The 19,414-nt window shown below is 36.0% G+C and overlaps 1 protein-coding gene across 2 annotated transcripts in view; it reads left to right on the top strand.

Annotated features, from left to right (window-relative positions):
- The window catches only part of LOC141337254 (receptor tyrosine-protein kinase erbB-4), a 207,576-nt gene that overhangs the window by 133,239 nt on the left and 54,923 nt on the right, over nucleotides 1–19,414 (top strand). For both annotated transcript variants that reach the window (XM_073843037.1, XM_073843036.1), the window contains exon 3: nucleotides 8,248–8,434. In XM_073843037.1, the coding sequence (XP_073699138.1) occupies nucleotides 8,248–8,434 (187 nt within the window). The remainder of the gene's footprint in view (nucleotides 1–8,247; nucleotides 8,435–19,414) is intronic.

The raw sequence follows: 19,414 nt of genomic DNA, 5'->3' as shown, positions 1-19,414 counted from the left end.
TGGCCTCGTCTCTGGCCCTTGGGCCAGGACGGGCCTGGTTTCCCCCCGGTGTTTAGGTGGAGGCGTGGACCGGCAAGGGATGCAAACCCCCGGGGCTCGGTCCAGATCTTTCAGCAGATCAGCCTGATCAGAGGAGCACCGGCCACTGCCGCATATGTGCCTTTGGAGCCTTCAGGGTCGATGTCCCTCGCTCTGAGAGATAGTTCGCAACCGTCAGCGAGAGACATCGTCACATATCCGCGCCCATGCATTCCCTCGACATCAGCATGATTCACATGCCGATGCCTGTGAATGCGGGCTGAATATGGCCTGTCCCATTCCCTCTCGATCTCTTAAGCAGATCAGGAAGGAATGGGAGGCTCACAGGAGTTGGTTTTGTCATGGCCCGGAAGAAGCCGCTCGTCTAGTCTGCCGAGAGCGGCCTCTTCCCTCGCGGGCTTCCACTGCAGATACAAGCGGGCAGCCGCGCGGTCCATAACAGACATCAACTCTTCATATGCGGGGCAGAGAGGCTGTATAGGCTCAAACGAGCTCATATTTGTTCCATTTCAACCTCCTGCTCGCCCTGGCTTGAAGCCAAAAGAGCACTCGCTGCAGAACCGGAGGATGTGAGAGACAACACATCATCCGCTAGCAGCGCATTCTCGTCTCCGGCTGACGTGCGCGAGCGATTAAACGCTCTCTCAAACTCGTCAGCCAGCTCCACCTGTGAGCCCCGCAATCTCAGCCGCCGAGCAGCCTCAGCTGTGGCGGGACCGGAGCAGCGTGGGGCAGATGGATGGCCCGATTCCCTCGAGAAAAGGGCCAGACGAGAACGGAGTTTCTTCAAAGTGAAATTCTCACAATGAACGCGCTCCGCTCTTCTAGAGCCGAGCGCGCGTGCTCTTACACCTAAACACACCAAACAAAGGTCGTGTGCGTCATCAAGTGTCAGATTTCTCTGACACGGATCCGCACACTTCCTAAACAGTTTTCTTTCTCTAGGCATCGCTGTACTCACTCGTTTAGAACAGAGGACTCTGAAGACAAAAAGATGGTGTTGTGCTCTCAGGCACCTGCTTTTATACTAGCAGGCGCCTGTTGATGGAGCCAGTGTCAAGTTCACTGTCGTTGTTCTATACCTTGTTTCAGAACCGGTCATGCCGAAGGCAGTTCCCATAGTGTCCTGAACCAGGACGCAGCGTAGAGTTCCCTCCGGAAGGGAAGCTTTTTTATTTCAGGTAAATACTGATCTTTGGATCTTTCTATTCATCAAAGAATCCTGAAAAAAACTCAACTGTTTTAAATATTACTAATAATAATATAAAATGCTTCTCAGACAGCAAATCAGCATATTAGAATGATTTCTAAAGGATCATGTCATACTGAAGACTGGAGTAATGATGCTAAAAATTTTGATTTGATCACAGGAATAAATTACATTTAAAAATATAATGATGTGGAAAACATATAATGATAGTAAAACTATTTTAAAATTTTACTGATTTTGCTGATTTTTCACCAGAAGACTGAGTTTGCCAAAACATGCATGCATGGATGAATTGTTTACAATAAGTTCAGACTGTAACACACACACCTACAAGCACATTTACTTAAAGCTAGTGTTGCAAAATCTGTGATTTCTCTGCAGAATTGGGCTACTTTTACACTATTGCTGTTTTTTTTTTTAATTAGTCCACTGGTTGAAGCGACAATCCAGTGAACAACAAACTTCAGAACAAGGGTTTTAATTGACCAAAATGAGGTTTTGACCCCCCCTATCAGTTTGTTAAAGGGGGCATAACACACCAATCTAATGTTAATCTTGAGTACCTATAGAGTAGAACTGCATCCTCCAAAAAGTCTGTAGTTTTATCATAATTACAAAAGAAAGATACAGCTTTACGATTCTCTCTGAAAACAGCCAAGCTCTTAGAGGCTCACCGTGGGTGGAGCTAAAGTTTGAGGAGAACTCGCGTGCCGATTGCCCACAAAACACAGAAATTTGATGCCGTTTTACTTACCATCCGCAGTTTTGAATCATGACCGGGATCTTTTATAGCTGGGACCACTCCATCTTTCAGTATCAAACGATGTGCAAATCCGACATCAAACTGGGCCTTGTTTATAAAATGTTTGTCAACAAACATACTTGCAAATCTCTGTTTCTGCCCTGGAAAAAGAAACTGCATCATCCACTGTTTATGTAACGCTGGGTTCTTCATTAAGCTGAGCAAGGTTTTCTTTGCCTTACAACCAAAACCATACTTCTTAAGCGATATTCTTCCCGAGTAAGTTCCGTGCAGCAGTGCAGCTGAATGAAGCGTGTTGATGGGCGCGCTCCTGCTCTCGCTCTGGTCGATGTTTGCGCGGGCGCGCGCTTTCGGGAGAAAGGCCCATACAAGGAGTTCCACCCTTCAGGACGTCATGAAGAGCCATCATCGAAAAAAACTTTCAGAAACTTGTAAGAAACCTGGAAATGTGTATTTAGCATTTTTGTAAAACTGACGTGTTTCCATTAGGCATATTTTCAATAAGCAAATTCAATTTGCGCAATTCGAAGGGTAATGGAAATGCAGCTATTGTGAGATGTTATTGCTATAACGGGTGGATAATGCTATGGGTTGCGTGCAAACAAGCTCAATTAATTTTCTATCAATCCCTCCATAGCCTAAATAATCCCTCCTTTTGAGGCAGATCTGAAATGGAAATGATCCAAAATCAGCATAATGACTGACACTCGCAGATCCCTCTGACAAAGTCCTATAATGAGAGTTTGGTGAAGCCTCCTGTGTTCCTGATATTGTATTCAGCTGTTCGACTGAATTGTCTCTCTCCATGGATTTTTAATATCTAGCCTGTCACAGCTGGTTTTGATCAAGCACATGTGTTGTTATGTCACCTGCTGCTAAAGTGGAACAAATAGATTGCATTTAACATTGACATTTATATCGTTTGCTCTTGGGCTGGAATGCAAAACGGGTGATTGCTGCCCTCTCAGCTTTATCATTACCACATTCACTCAGCGGTGATGATAACAAGTCAGCATTGCCGGCTTGCCTTCAGTAAGTGTGTGTGCTCTATTTTTTCTTTTGTATACTGTAAATACAGAACATTTCAATACTGTGTGGGATTTGTACTTGTAAAGGCATCACTTTCAGCATGCTTCAAAATATCTATAACTATATTACTTACAACTGTATGGTTCCAGAACTAAAAGATCCCAAAAGGGAACCTGATTTTTAGCACTAAAAATTTTAATCGTATTAATCATTTCGAAGCCATATTCTGAGGTTGTTAACCTAGTATTAGCTTCTGCAGAATAAATGTAACTTCATATTCATATTTAAAATTTAAGTCCCTGAGAGAAACTGCACTTCCCATAATTAATTTTTTTAAGAAATGAATAATTAAAATAGTTTAATTAATTATATTAAATTGATCAAAGGTGAAATTGAAGACATTTGTAATGTTACAAAAAAAATATATATATATTTTAAATAAAAGCATCAAATCAGAATATTAGAATGATTTCTGTCTGGAATGATTATGTGACAATGAAGACAATTTCTAAGACGGGAATAAATTACATTTAAAACAAAAACAGATATTTTGAATTACAATATTTTGACAATATTTTACAATATTAATGTAATATTGATCAAATAAAAGCAGCCTTGGTGAGTATAAGAATATTTTTTCTTAACAGTCTTTCATTGTCTCAATCGTTGTATTGCTTCATGAAATGAATATTGCTTGTTGTGGTTCATCTTGAATTAGTTTAATATTTGAAATTCCTAGAAATGGAAAGGGAACTTGTTTAGGCGCACAAAACCTTGGATAACATTTATAAGTGGACTCCAGGAGAAAAAAGGAAATAGCATAAAATTCTATGAAAGTGCAGAATATGGCATCTTTAAAGTGGCAAAATCATATGCCCATTTGAACTTGACTTTAAAAACATTGCTCGGTTTGGTTCAATTTGTTTCCCGCAGCCTAATGTACAGACAAGTCCAGCTATTTTTCAGCTGCTCAGGCGGAGAGACTGAGTCATGCTGGCATTATTTTTTTCAGGCAACACATGAATGTCAGCGTGATTAGTGTGAAGATGAATATATAAAACTGGACTCTATGACGTGGTTTGTTTCCAAACCCCATGAGTACCCACTGCAAAATTTAAAAACAAATGCAAATTTCTAATAATGCCTGCAGGAAAAAAAATACAGGTGTTTAATGTGAGAAAGCATTTGGGATGTGGGTTGTGTTTGATTTCTGTGAGTCCATTTGGTTTGTTACTGCAATTTGAGCTAAAAGTATCCGGAGGGAGGCAGTTTTTCTTTGTGTGAGGTGAGAGATTGTGACCTACTATGTCTTTGCAGTGTGAAAGCAGCTTGAGCTGAGAGGTGTTTGTAATTTAATATATGTTGAAGCAGTGTTACAATACCCCAGGCTTTTAATATAATATTTTTAGGTATAAAAGTGACCATCAGTGATATATTAAAGTAAAATGTTGAGTTCTACAGTATATACTATGTGCACTTTATATATGTACTCTACTGTTTAAAAGTTGGCTTCTTTTAAAGTTTTTAAATAAGTCTTTCATGCTCCCAAAGGCTCCATTTATTTAATCATCTATAATCCATTATTAAAATAATGTAAAATTGTGAAAATATTATTAAAATTTTAAATAACTGTTTTCTATTTTATTCTGTTTTCAAATCTAATTTATTCCTGTGATGCAAAGCTGAATTTCCAGCATTTTTACTGCAGTCTTTAGTGTCACACGATCATTCAGAAATCATTATATGCTCATATGCTACTCAACATTTTGTAATATTATAAATGTATTTACTGTCACTTTTGAGCAATTAAATGCATTCTGGTGGAACTAAAGTATTAATTTCTTATTGAACCCCAATTTTTGAACAGTAGTATATGCTGAAGCAGTCTTTATTAAAGGGGTCATCGGATGCCCATTTTCCACAAGTTGATATGATTCTTTAGGGTCTTAATGAGAAGTCTATAACATACTTTGGTTAAATTTTCTCAAAGGTAGTTTAAAAAACACTCTTTTTACCTTGTCAAAATCAGCCCTTTTTAGAGTGAGCTATTCTGTTGCATGTTCCTTTAAATGTTAATGAGCTCTGCTTGCCCTGCCCCTGTCTGCCATGGGATGAAGAGCCGTAATGTTTACTTTAGCCACGTTTAGCTGCAAAACTGGCTAACTAGCACATTATTAAGAAAACCCATTTGCAAAATACTCACTTCTGCTGTGGGACAAATGATTTGCACAAACATAGATGCATATGTAGATCGGGATCGGCGCTTTCCTTTCAAAAACGAAAGTAACGTTAATCCTCTGCGTCTTCAGAGGCTCAGATGTCGGGAGTAAATGATGACTGCTATGTTCATTATTATATCCAACAACAGAACACCTCAATCGCTCAATCTGAGACATTCTTATCTTCCCCTTCACCTGAGTCAACACTGTCAGACTGTTTCAGCTTGGTGAAGGCGGGTCTAAGGTAAGGCGCCCATGTCAATCAACTATTGTGGGAGAGGATAATGACCTGATTTTAAAAAGGGGATTTTACTTGTAAAGATTAAAAAAATACCACTGGGTAGATTTTTATCAAGGGTGGTTGTGTACACAAACTGCCAACACACATTAATGTTCAAACAACATGTAAAAGTGAGTTTTGCATCCGATGACCCCTTTCAATATAGCTTGATCGGCCATGTAGTGAAAATGTTTTAACAATGTTTGCAATTCCAGGGAAAAAAAACTTTATAAGCTCAAAATTTTAGCTCCAATCCTTATTAAACACACAGTAACCAGTTAATCAAGGTCTTACAAGACATGCTAGAAATGTCCAAGCAGGTGTGTTGAGACAAGTTGGAGCTAAACTCTGCAGGACACCGGCCCTCCAGGACTGAGTTTGGAGACTCCTGCTGTAGAGTTGGAGTGGCAGGGAAGACAAGAAGCTCAGTCTTTGCCGGGTTTAGCTGCAGGTGATGTTCTTTTATCCATGCCTAGATCTCCACCAGACAGCCTGAGATCTGTGCAACTACCATTATATCATCTGGCTGAAATAAAAGATAGAGCTATGTGTCATAAGCATAGCAATGGTAGGAGAAACCATGTGCCTGTATGATGGGTCCCAGTTATGTAGTGCAGTGGTTCTCAATCCTGGTCCTGGGGGACCCCTGCTCTGCACATTTTGCATGTCTCCCGTATTTAACACACCTGATTGAGATCAGCTCATTAGGAGAGAGATCCATGAACTGAAATAACAAGCTGAAGATCTCAATCAGGTGTGTTAAATAAGAGAGACATGCAAAATGTGCAGAGCAGGGGTCCCCCAGGACCAGGATTGAGAACCACTGATGTAGTGTATATGGAGAAGAGGAGCGCTCCAAGAACTGATCCTTGATGAACCCCTGTGACCACTTGATATGCTTTGGATACCTCCCCTTCCCAATTAACCCTGAAAGACCTACCTGTGAGATATGAATCAAACTAACGAATGTAAATGTGTTGGTTTAGGGTTTTTATTGCCACTGATTGATGTTATTGAACTTATTAGCAAAACATACATGGCGCAAATAGTATAAAACTGGGGGAAAACATCTGGCACATCAATTATACTTTTTTTCTTTTTAGTAGTGCACAAAAAATAGAGGTATTCAATTTGTTTTAGTTTTTTTCCATAGTGTGCTGCTTTGATTTATTATTTGTTCCTCATCAGTCAGCCTATTTGAAAGGTATAATCAAGCTAATTACTGATTACGGACTTCTTCCTCTTTTCATTGTCTCTTGTGTCATGTGAGGACAATAGAAATCGTAGTTTCTGCCCACACTTTGGGATATGCTGGATTTAAGACTACCTTATCTACTAACAACTATCACTTGAAACGCAGATGGCTTGAATTGAATGGACTCCTCCATAATAATTATCTTAAAACTTGATTGACTCACAAAATGACAGTAAATACTACAGTATTATTATAGTACAGTAATTGTATCAGATGGAAATGCTACATTACCTTGAGAGATACCACAGTATTGTTTGTTTACCATGGTATTACCATGTTGTATGTCTAAAAATATTTGTACTATGGCATTAGAGATAGTCTTCCTTCTTTCCTTATTTTCTTTCTTTCTTTCTTCCTTTGCTTCCTTCCTTCTTTATTTCCTTATTTATTTCTTTGCTTTCTTCCTTCCTTTTTTTCTTTCCTTCTTTCCTTTACTTCCTTCCTTCCTTTCTTCCTTCCATCCTTCCATGCTTCTTTCCTTCCTTTCTTCCTTCTTTCTTTCCTCCCTTACTTCCTTCCTTCCATCCTTCCTTTACTTCCTTCCTTCCTTCTTTCTTTCTTTCTTTCTTCCTTATATCCATCCTTCCTTATTTCCTTTTCCTTCCTTCTTTCTTTCTTTCTTTCTTTCTTTCTTTCTTTCTTTGCTTCCTTCAGTAAAAGAAGATATTTTAAATGGTATTTGTGATTAAATGATTTAATTCCCATTGACTTCAACTGTTTTTTGCCCATACAATGAAAGTCAATAGGAAACAATTTTCGGTTACTAACATTTTTCAAAATGTCTTCTTTTACAGTTCATAGTCGATTGACATTTGAATGAGTAAATGATGACAGAATTTTCCGTTTTTAGGTTGACTATCTCTTTAATGGTAAATATTTAGTAGTCATTTTATTATTGACCAATCAGAATCCAGTATCCAAGAGCGCAGTATAATAATGATCTTTAGCAGTGTGTCTCTGGATTTTCTAGTAACAGCTGTCAGCGTGTGCTTGGTCAGCTCTTCAGATGGATTTCCATGACTATAGTTCCAGTACGTGTGTGTCCGATCAGTACAGCTATATCACATTGACTTCTTCTGCATGAAATAGACCTGTCCTCTGTGCCTGCTAATGATACGCAGTATGAAACAGTGATTGGATGTCAACATGATTGATGTGGGTGTGGAGAGGGAGGGTCCAGCGCTCTCTTGGGCTATTATCTCTTCAAATTATATCAAGGCTGTCTTGTTAGTCGTCCTTTTGGTGCTGCTCAATTGCCGTGATGACCAAGGGCATTGAGTCTTCATGGAACCAAAAACAGAGGACAAATCTCTGCAGAAAGAGATTTAATGTGATGTTCTGTGAGAATAAATTCTGCAGAGTGTTGGCTGCATTATCCAAAAAGGACGAATTGAATTCAATTGATTTTGCTTATATTGTGAATCATGTCTAACAAAATATTTTTCTCCACAGTCCATCCGTGAGGTGACGGGTTACGTGTTAGTGGCTCTTAACCAGTTTGACTATCTTCCTCTGGAGAACCTGCGGATCATCCGTGGCACTAAACTGTATGAAGGACGCTACTCCCTGGCCATCTTTCTCAACTACAGACGAGATGGCTACTTCGGCCTTAGACAACTTGGCCTCAAGAACCTGACAGGTATCTCTGTCTGTCTGTGTGCCTATGTTTCTCCCTAAACAAATTCCCATCACACTTGGTTTTGTGTAGTAGACATCTTTTAGAAATACACAGAAAAGGGCCCCTGGTCCCACAGAAGATATCTGAAAGGATGTATCATATATTTTACTAAAATATACATTGTTGATCAGCTGATGTCTTCATGTAGATGATAATGTGCATTGGGTTTGCTGATTTATTTAGTAAAATTACATTTTCATTACATACTATTTAATATTTTTATTTCTTATTTTAAGCACTTTTTATATTTAAGTTAAAATATAATAATAATAATAATAATAATAATAATGTAATTTAAATTTAAAAGTTTCACAAATTCCAACTGCAGAAGAATAATATTTGATTGTAATAATTATATATAATTTATATAAAATATTTCTTTATGTTTTTAAAAAATATATTACAGTTTTTCTCAATTGCTTAAACACATTTCTTGAAATGATGCCTCTTATTTGCGAAACTCTAAACACAAATCCACAACTCCTAACTCATTTCCCCAAACTTCCTATACTGAGGTCAAAATGAAGCTCTCCACTCAAAACAATTCAATCTTGCTGAAAAACCAAACTTTGCTTTCAGACATGACACACAAATCCTCAAAAACAAACACACTACAACACAGTTTTACACACTGATGAGATAAATTCAAAACAATACTACAAAAACAATACAAATAAAAAAAAATTCACATGATGTACACAACAAATCTATTCCTTTGCAAGTGTTTTATTCCTTAATTTATTGTACTGTAGAGTACAAAACAGCAAAAAAACAACAAAATAATTATTCTGCCCAGCATCCTGTCTTTGGTCTGGGAAAGGCCAAAGAACCTCTTCAGCATCACAGGCTAAATTAGCCCTGGCCAGGCAGCAGGGGTAAAATCCTCTTGCATGCCCGATCCAACCCTGGCACTCATCAACTAAAATATATGAGACTGCTTGTCTTCTTGCCCTTGCTCTTCCTCTGTCTCTTCCATGTTGTTGTCATCATCGTCCTCCTTCTTCTCCTCCTCTTCCTCTTTCACCTCCTACTCTTCCTCTTCAAAATTACACATTACTGTATGTGGAATATTGATTGAAAAAGACTGGATAGGATTCACAGTTACACTTGTACTAGTGGTCTGACAAAAAAAAATAAAAATAAAATAAAAGCACACAATGTCATTGTGAAACAATGAAAAAGAGAAATATGGGCACAAAGGTGAAAATAAAAATAAGAAAGTCCACTGTCAGAATTTGTAACTCCTGTGTTGTCCTCTGTCTATATATGCTTTCTAATTGAAGGTTCATGAGCTGTACCTTTGATCTATTTCAGAGAACTGCTTTATCATTGGTTGATCTATATTATCTACATTAGTGAAAGTCAAGATTCACTTGAATAATTCATGGCAAATTTACAAAAAAGTCTAATAGAAATGTGTAGAATATATGATTGACAATTTAGGACAACTAGATCAAAAATTTTGCATTTAGGTAATGATTTATTTGATGAGCTAATGACTTGATGTTTTGAGGGGTAAGACTATTGCACAGAGAACTACAGTATATAATACATTTTGAGCAACATGACAATAGCAACTGATAATGTAGGAAACTGCAGACAAATGTATATTTCATTTCTGATCTGAGAAATGCACCAAAGTGACTGAGAAAAACTGTAAGCTGACTTTGGCTCTTTTATCTCCACCGAAGCTTCTGATTGGTGTGTGCTAAATTTTGAGTCCTAGTGTTTCCAGTTGGGTAATTGTGTGCTAATTGAGCTCAAACTTCGCAGACTTGAGTGAACAATATTGAATGCTTGTGCTTTCTAAATGACCACATGGTGTAAGCACTGAGAAATGTAGGGATTTGTGTGTAGAGTTTTGAAGTAACAGTTCACCAAATTTAACTCATGTGTCAAAGCAGGGAATAGTGTTTATAGTTTAGGGAAATGGGTGTGCTTTTTCAAAAATGGCGTTATAGTTTTGAAATTTTAGTTCAAAAGACTGGTTATAGTGTTTTAGCAATTGAGAAAAACTGTAATAGTCAGTTGAATTATTTATTACTTAAGTTATATAGGTATCTAGACAGTATAAGATATATAATACATAATTCAAATGTATATATAAATATAAGTCTGTAATTCTAATGCTGTCTAGATACTAGATAGTCCACTCAAAATAATTAATTAAACAATATTATTATTTATATGCAAAAAGTTTGGGGTTTGAAGGATCATTTGACACTGAAGAAAATTCAGCTTTGCCAAAACAAGAATAAGTTGAATTTTAAAATATATTCAAATAGAAAACTTTTGTTTTAAATTGTAAAAATATTTCACAATATTACTGTTTTTGCTGTATTTTTGATCAAATAAATCAAACCTTGGAGAGCAAAAGAGATTTTTTTTATATATGTTGCAGTTGCTGCCGGTCTCTCCTCCTCACTGAATAATGCTAATTTAACCATGGGTTGTAATTATCTCTGGAATTAAATCTACATTAATTTCCAAATAAGGTTGTTTGTCAAATTTAACTTCAAGGTTTCTTGAGAGTCAACAGAAACCTATTATGTAGAATAGGCTACATAACCTTTTGACCCCTTCAGAAAGGACAGGCTTGATTTGATGGTTAAGCTCTCTAATAGGTTCTGTGTGTGGGAATAATGCTGTAGGCAAAGTGATTTTTTAACTCTCTCCCGATACACACACAGAGAGAGAACTTCTAAGTATGTTTTCCCATGCCCAAGGCCCTTTTGTTGACCCAGAGGGGTTAAGGATGAGAAAGGAATAGAGACAGACAGCCATCAGTATGCCCACCAGAAACGACTGCTGCCCTGCCATGATGAATTTTTTATAGACTCTATACATTTGAGGTTTACTTACTTTGTTAAAGTTGGGTTTATTATTGGGCTGAGAGTCAGTTTTTAATGATCTGCCAACAATGGCATCTGCAATTCCCTGTGTACTGCTTATGATTATGTAATTAGTTATAACTTTACCTTCTAATATAAATGTGCTTATTCCATTATTCCAATCCCGCTGTGTTCCAGGTAGAGATGAAAGCGTGCATCTTCCTTTCTGAGACACAGCACCCTGATGCTTAATGGATCTTTTGATATAAAATGCAGTTCTTGTCATGTTTGTCTCTTCCATGTTCCTACTCTCCTTTACTGTTGGCAAGTAGCTTTCATATATGTGGTCACTTCAGCAGACATTTTTCCTATCTACATAAATCATTTTCAGCAAACCTTTGAATATTAAGGTTGGACAAATTTACAGCTAATTTACTTACCCCATTGTCATTCAAAATCGTAAAGAAATAGTTTTTTTGATGTAAAGATTTCAGGATTTCAAAATCATCCTACATCACGGTTTTACCTTTTTTTGTAAAGGCCTTTTGATCTTCTTTGCACATTCACTTTGTAAACACTGGGTCAGTACTTCTGCAGCGATGTTGGATGATTTTAAAGTTGAAGGAGAAAATTAAATGTTTTTCAACATACCCTAACTGTATTAAACCAGAATACACAGAGTTGATGCAGAGCAAGACGAGCACTTGAGGTTAAAAAAGTATAAATTGACAACTTTTTATAAAATTACCAATTGTATTACTAGATAAGACCCTTCTTCCTCGGCTGCGATCATTTAGAGCACTTTGAATTGCATTTTTAAATTGCATTTTGGAAGTACAAACTCGGGGGCACCATAGAAGTCTAATATATGAACATACCCTAACCGTATTGAATGGGAATATAAAAAGTTGACGCAGAGCAAGACAAGCATTTGAGGTTAAAAAGTATATAAATTGTCAATTTTTTAGACAATTACAGATTGTTTCACTAGATAAGACCCTTCTTCCTCGGCTGGCATCATTTAGAGCACTTTGAAGCTGCAGTACAAACTCAGGGACACCATAGAAGTCCACTATATGGAGAACATTCCTTGACATGTTTTTCGCAAAAAACATAATTTCTTTACCACTGAAGAAAGAAAGATATGAACATCTTGGATGACAAGGGAGTGAGTAAATGATCTGTAAATTTTTGTTCTGGAAGTGAACTTTTTTAATATATATATATATATTATTTAATATATTATTTTATGTTATTTTAAACCTTTCTTCTGTGGAACACAAAAATTATATTTTGAAAAATGTCTTAACATAAAAATTTTCAGGGTGTTACAAGACCTGAATGCAAGTTTTATTTTTGGGTAAACTGTCCTGCTAAAACATAAATAAATAAACAGGCATGAAATATTTATTCGTAAGTAAAATTGCTGTATTATGTCAGAAGAAACAGATGTCTGAGAAACAGATGTTGTGGTCAGCTTTACAGCACTTTCAAGGTTAACGTTCACTGTTCAGAAATATTTGACTGCGGAATAAAGTCAAGTGTTAAGAATTCCAGAGGCCTTTGTAATAATTTATGACATTTACTCTAGAAAACAATAATAAAGAGGATGTATTCTATTCCTCCATGCCAGTATTTGCAGACTGTCTGATGAATAGAGAGCTCTGACCACACACTGCTCTATTGCCAGTAGGTCTCAGTATGTACCATGAAAAGCAATTAGGCCAGAACTGTTAATGCATACAGATTAGAGACCATATCAGATCAACTGATCCAGCCTGAATAATAGTGATAAAATCCCTGTATTTGAGCAAAACAGCAGCTTGGATAGCAATTGCCTTTCTGTTTTATAATTAAAGAATATCGCAAGCTGAATTCGAAGTAGATGCAGTCTGAAGTTCAATAACTAGTAGTATCCATGAGAGATTATTGTGAAATGATAAACATAAAAACACTTTCAAAGAAAGAGTTGTGTAAAGTACAATTTTCTTGTTTACCAAAGCTAGAATTTTGCAGGGATACAAATAAAAGGCTTTTTTTCCCTTTACTGGCATTTAGAAAACACACATATCCACAGGCTTTCGTTTTGTCCTCTTCTATCTTGTTGTCTATTTGAAATCATGCCAAGCAGCTGAGCGCAGTCTAAAGAGAACATGTAATTTTTCTCTCCATCTGCTGGCTGTGTGTTCTCCCAAATGCTTGGTAAACAGCAGCGGCATTAGATCAATCCTCGTCACTTTAAATTATCACTTGAATTTTTTCTCAAATGCAACAATTTTTGAATCAGGACATATAGAAAATGAGAGAATATAATATGATTGGAATGCATTTTCTTTACAGCTTTTTTAACATACAAAAACAAATTTCTCACAGCGATTGTTATGGCGGATGTCCACATCCACTATACTTTTATAAATATTACTGTTTTTGTCACTGAATGTAGTTTAAGGAGTTTTTCAGGTGAGAATGTAGTTGTTTAGACTTTAAATAAAGAAAGCGTATATTTAGAAATTTGCTTCAATGTTTTTGAAGATTTGAGCTCTAGGGCGTCATCGGACGTTTAGTGCTCATGAACCCCCCGAGTGCAGCCTCACCTCATCCAGTTCTTCTGGAATTTGCCGCTGGCTCTGATGCCTCTATAGGGGTTAAACATGGTATGTAATTTGTTTGGGTAAATCTAACAGGCTTTGGTCTCATTAATCTATTGTTTGTCCAGAGCAAATAGTTTTTGCTGTGTTCCAATTGTTCCACAATTAGGTGGCGACAAGAGATTGTTTTTATGAGTGAGTCAGCAGTAAAGACTTTGATATCGAAAGAAACTGAAACAGGAAGTAATTTTTACTTTCAACAACACCTGGTGAGACACAGCCAACAAATGCGCAGAGCGCGCTGTCATCGGAAAGCACCCTTAACAGATGAAAGGATAGTATGACAAAGACACCGCTTTTATCATAGGACATTCACACTAATGTTTTATTGTGAATATGAGATTGAGCTGAAGAATGAATGCTGCATCAGAAGCAGTTAATCACACTTGCTCTGTCCGTCTCTCTCTCATAATTCTCTATTCTACATAATAAAATAAGCTTTTAAAACAATAAGCTTTTAATGAAGTAACTAGTTCTAAAGTGACGTTTTCAAATTAGTAACAAAGACATGGATTCAAAACTGATTTGAATCTGTGGTGGAAGGAAAAACTTCCGTGTAGAGTTTCCTATTTATTTACACACTTGTGCTGTCAATACCAGACATTTTAGAAAGATTCTGGTTCCTTCTTTATTGTAGGACTATGATTTTTATCATCCACCAGGTGAATATTTATTTTCACGTATTTGTTGCTGTGTGTTTGTTGTAGCAGTCAAAATTCATTTAAATGAAAGCCCCATGGCCAACATACATTATAGTGAAGGTGTCTGTGTACAAGACAGTGTGCCTAGACACATCTTTACTGCCTCAGTGATTGTTAAGCCCTGTTTATTCTCCACGCTACTGTAAGCCATTACAGGTTCTTGATGGTTTACAAGTCTCATCTCTCAGTTTGAATCCTCATCTATATGCGTGTTCACATATGTCTGATTAAATGAGTGGTCTTGAAGTAAAATCCTCCCCCACACACTTCTAAACATCAGCCAGGCTCATGTTTTCAGGTTTTATCTTTCCACCAGTTAACACTGACAGCTCATATGTTGCACAAACCCCTCAGTTCAAGGTGGAGGTCGTTCTAATCCCATTTACCCTACAGTCATTTTAGTGTTTTGGTCTGGATTGTGTTGTATTTGGTGTGCTAAATAATGATTGCATTTGAGCTGTAATACTCTTTACATAAACATAAACTTTATACACATCTAGCATGTGAACAAAGGGGATTGAATTGAACAATTGCACAATGTTTTATTTCATCCTCTGTCCTCTAAGAGAATAGATTGTAATATTATTTTACTTGCATCATTCCTAGAACAAGCCCAGATTCTATAGGCGGCATACTGGCAGCTTGGCTGTTCCTAAAGGCTTATATATCTGAAGTATTAGAAACATCTTGCTTCCTAGGCCTTCCAGACTGTGTCTGGGCACCCAGAACAGGTAGACATGAATTTTAAAAATCTGATCTGAATTTTTACAATTTGCAAGTCAGCCAAGGCAAGCCTAGTAACATCTTGGCGGTTTGTCATCTAACATCTTGACATGTACGGGAGGTTGGCAGGGGTGAATCAGTAAGGACGTGACGTGTGGTATTAGAAATTTGGACAGTTATTTGGCACTGGGGAACATTTCACTACTCATCTTTGGACGGATAGAGCTATTGTACGCCGGATGAGATTTATGGCTGAATTGACCAATGGCTGAATTGACCAATGGCTGAATTGACCACAAATTGATACGTCTGCTTTGCTTCAGAAAGTCAGATATTGGTTAGATCCTAAACGGTAAATCTTAAAATATAATGAAAAAGCAAATATTAACAGATTCCTTCATTTTTGTCATTAATGTAAAATATATAATTGTCATGACTCTGGGCTGCAGGTTTTCCCTCAGCCACCTGAGGTCGCTGTTTCCCTTCATCTTGCACTGCACTTCCCTGATTTTCTACACCTGTCTTGTTGTCTTTGATTATGACACTCGTTTCCTCCACAGCTGTTCACTATCACCTCAGACTTTATAATCTCCACTCTCCCACCACTCTTGGGAGTCTGCATTATTTCCTGTTCCTGTCTTCAGTGTTTGTGTATCCTGCTCCTGTCAAGACCCTGTCGTGTGTGCCGTGTTGGCCTTTGGTTTGTTTGTTCGTTTGTTTATTTGTGTTTATTGTTATTAAATATACTCACCTGCATTTTGGACCCAGATCTCCTCCTTTCCAATCGTGACAATAATAGACCAGGACGGGATACCAGTGTGTCCACATAAAAAAGTATGGTCTTATCTAGAAAGTTGATTGACATCTTGATTTAAGCCTATAGATATTGATGTTTCTACAATAGTTTCTACAAGGAATTTTGCATTAATTATTATGATATTTTAGAATTTACTATAGTATCTTCATGTGTAATTGTAATTAGGTAATATATTTGAGTAATAATACATTAATAGTGTATTAATACATCACACACAATATTCCATTTAATGTCACAATAAAAACTCATGCTGACCAGGTTATTCTGGGAGTTTAGAACTTATGTGTGAAAAGGCTAAAATGAAATGAAGAGAGCAGAGCCAATGCCATCTCACCGGTCTGTTGCTCAGAAGGCTAAGAGAGGATCAGCTCCATTAATAATGAATCCCGTATCATCATTATGCAGCAAAATGTTTAAACTACACAGAATCTCACAGCTTCAAACATAGCTTTACTTTTTAAAAGCGTTCCCCCATGAAACTCCGCTCATGTCAGCAAATCTTGAAGCAGATAACCAGTGAACGTGTAAGGGAGGGGCTCGTTTATTTACTTAAAAAATGATAAAAAAGTAAATATTTATGAAATAATAATAAAATAAATATAAAAAACTTATCTTCTGCACCCTTTACATTTTTTTGCATACCGCAGCTTCATTGGAAGAGTGTAATAATAAAAATAAAAAAACTCCGTAATGTGCCATGATGTGACATTTGTGTATGATGTGAATGTTTCTAATGTATCAGCTTATTTTTTTTTATGGTATGAAAAAAAATCTGTGCAACTGTGAGGAAATCAAGAATGTGCCCTATATATAATGATTTGTTTATTGCCTACACTGCAAAACTGGCTGCTAGAAAATAAAAATAACACATTTAATGAGGTTTATGCTTAAAACTTGCTTAAAGAATATGCAAATGGAATAAAAATATACTTAGGCAATTTATTTCTCATGTCAATGTATCTTGTTTTTAGGAATTTTTGTTATTTTACTGGAAAAGAGAAAATACTAAGGATATAGGAAAATGTCATGGGTTAATTTCTCAGGTAATTTTGGATAAAACCATCCACATGAATATGAATAGAAATAGAAACAGAAATAATAGAAATGCATTCATTGCATACACTTAAAAAATGAACAAGCAAAATGACTGTAGACATTAAGTTTTCTAAATAAAAAAAAATGCATGAACATTTTTTTTTTTGCTTATAATCAAAAAAAAGTCCCAATTGGGTAAGAAAAATAATACATTTCATGTTGTTTAGGAAGAAATAAACTCACTTTGATTACTTTTATTAATATTATTTTTTAATTATTTTGTTATTGCTGTGAGAAAACAAGACTTTTAAGTACTTTTCCTTCTCAAGTAAATGATTGATTTAAGAATAAGATATTTGTAGTGGAAAACAATACAAAAATGTTAATATTTTTTTAGAACCTGTGATACTTTATCAGGATTTTTAATGAATAAAAAGTTAAAAAGAACAGCATTCATTCAAAATAGAAATCTTTTCTAACAATATAAGTCTTGACTGTCAATTTTTATCATTTTTACACATCCTTGCTGAATAAAAGTATTAATTTGTTTCAAACAAAGAAATCAACTGACCCCAAACTTTGACACGATTGTATTGTTACAAAAGATTTCTATTTTAAATCTGTGCTGCTCTTTTTAATGTTTTATTTATTTTAAAAAATCACAGCTTCCAAAATAATATTAAGCAGCTGTTTCCAGCACTGATAATAAATCAGCATATTTAAAGACTTTAAAAAAACATTATATGTACATATAATATATACACATATATTATTATTATTTTTTTTTTTACATTACATTTGTATCTATGCATTTGGCAGACGCTTTTATCTAAAATTCCCTGGGAAATAAGCCCAAGACAATGGATTTCTAGTGCTATGCTTATGCTGTTTAACTGTTATCTTCTTTATGATTTCTCAGTTTTTCTGTTTCCTAATGAGACATTTGAGGCAACAGGTTTTAACCTTTTCTTCAGGTTCCGTGATGTCTTGCTACACCATTTTATGCTAGAAAAAGAAGACAAGACAACATAAGTTGTTATTTCAAGTTCACGTTTGAACTTGTGCTCTTACCATGAGGTTTCAGCCGTATCATGGCTCCACCAACCCTCCCAGCCTGCCCTCCTGAGACCCTGCTGCCGGCTGTGATTTCTGGGACGCTCTGCTATCTCCACCAGCCAAACTCTCCTCCCTGTGTGGCTGAATAATGAGACGCGTCGTGAATGTGGACGGGCGGCTGAATGGCGGAGGGCCGTGGATCATGATCTGAAGCCTCTGTGGAGGATATTAAGTGCCATTCACTGACAGCGACAAAACGAACAGAAGTCCGTCATTTTTAATATGACATGTCATAGCAACGTGGGCACGTAGTGCCAAAGTTGAGAAAGTTTATTGTTTATTATTGGTGTGTCATTTGTCTCCTGTGAGTTGTGGTAGTAAGGTTTAGGCTGGAGAAGTTAATGGTTCTGTGAGTGATTCCACTGTTTTTTATTTGTCTTTGTTCACATAAAAAATGATGCATGAAGATATTATTGTCATTCTAAGTGAGTTTGATTCATGCATTGATAATCGTTCTTGTTCATGAAATGATGTAGTTCATATCCAAATGCTTTCCCTGCATATTACTTTTCAAAGTAGAATGACATAATCTTATTGTTATATTGAATCGATAAAACTGGCTTCAGTGTTCAGTTTTTAAACATTTTAAAAACATTTTTCCTGGTTAAGTGACCATTAAGGGAACATTCCATTGTATCATTTTGCAAACATTATGGGAATGTTACTTTGAAAAGTAGTAATAACATTTTAAAAATATAACTATACAAATATAACTAATAATAATAATAATAATAATAATAATAATAATAATATAAAATATAACTAACTAACCCTAACCTAACCTAACCCTAACCTTTCATAACAAGATAAAATAAAATAAAATAAAAATTAGGGCTGTGAAACGATTAATCGCGATTAATCGCATCCACAATAAAAGTTTATGTTAAAATACTAAATGTGTGTTTACTGTGTATATTTATTATGTATATATAAATACACACACATACATGTATAGCCTTTAAAAATACTTATATGTGTGGATAGTTATATTTGTATTTAATTTAGATTATATATAGAATTATAAATATTTTATATATAAATCTAAAACAGTTTTCTTTAATATACATGTT

Source organism: Garra rufa, chromosome 6 (assembly GCF_049309525.1).
Source record: "Garra rufa chromosome 6, GarRuf1.0, whole genome shotgun sequence".
NCBI lineage: Eukaryota > Metazoa > Chordata > Actinopteri > Cypriniformes > Cyprinidae > Garra > Garra rufa.
Note: the sequence above shows the minus strand (reverse complement) of the source record. Positions and strands in the feature narration are given on the sequence as shown.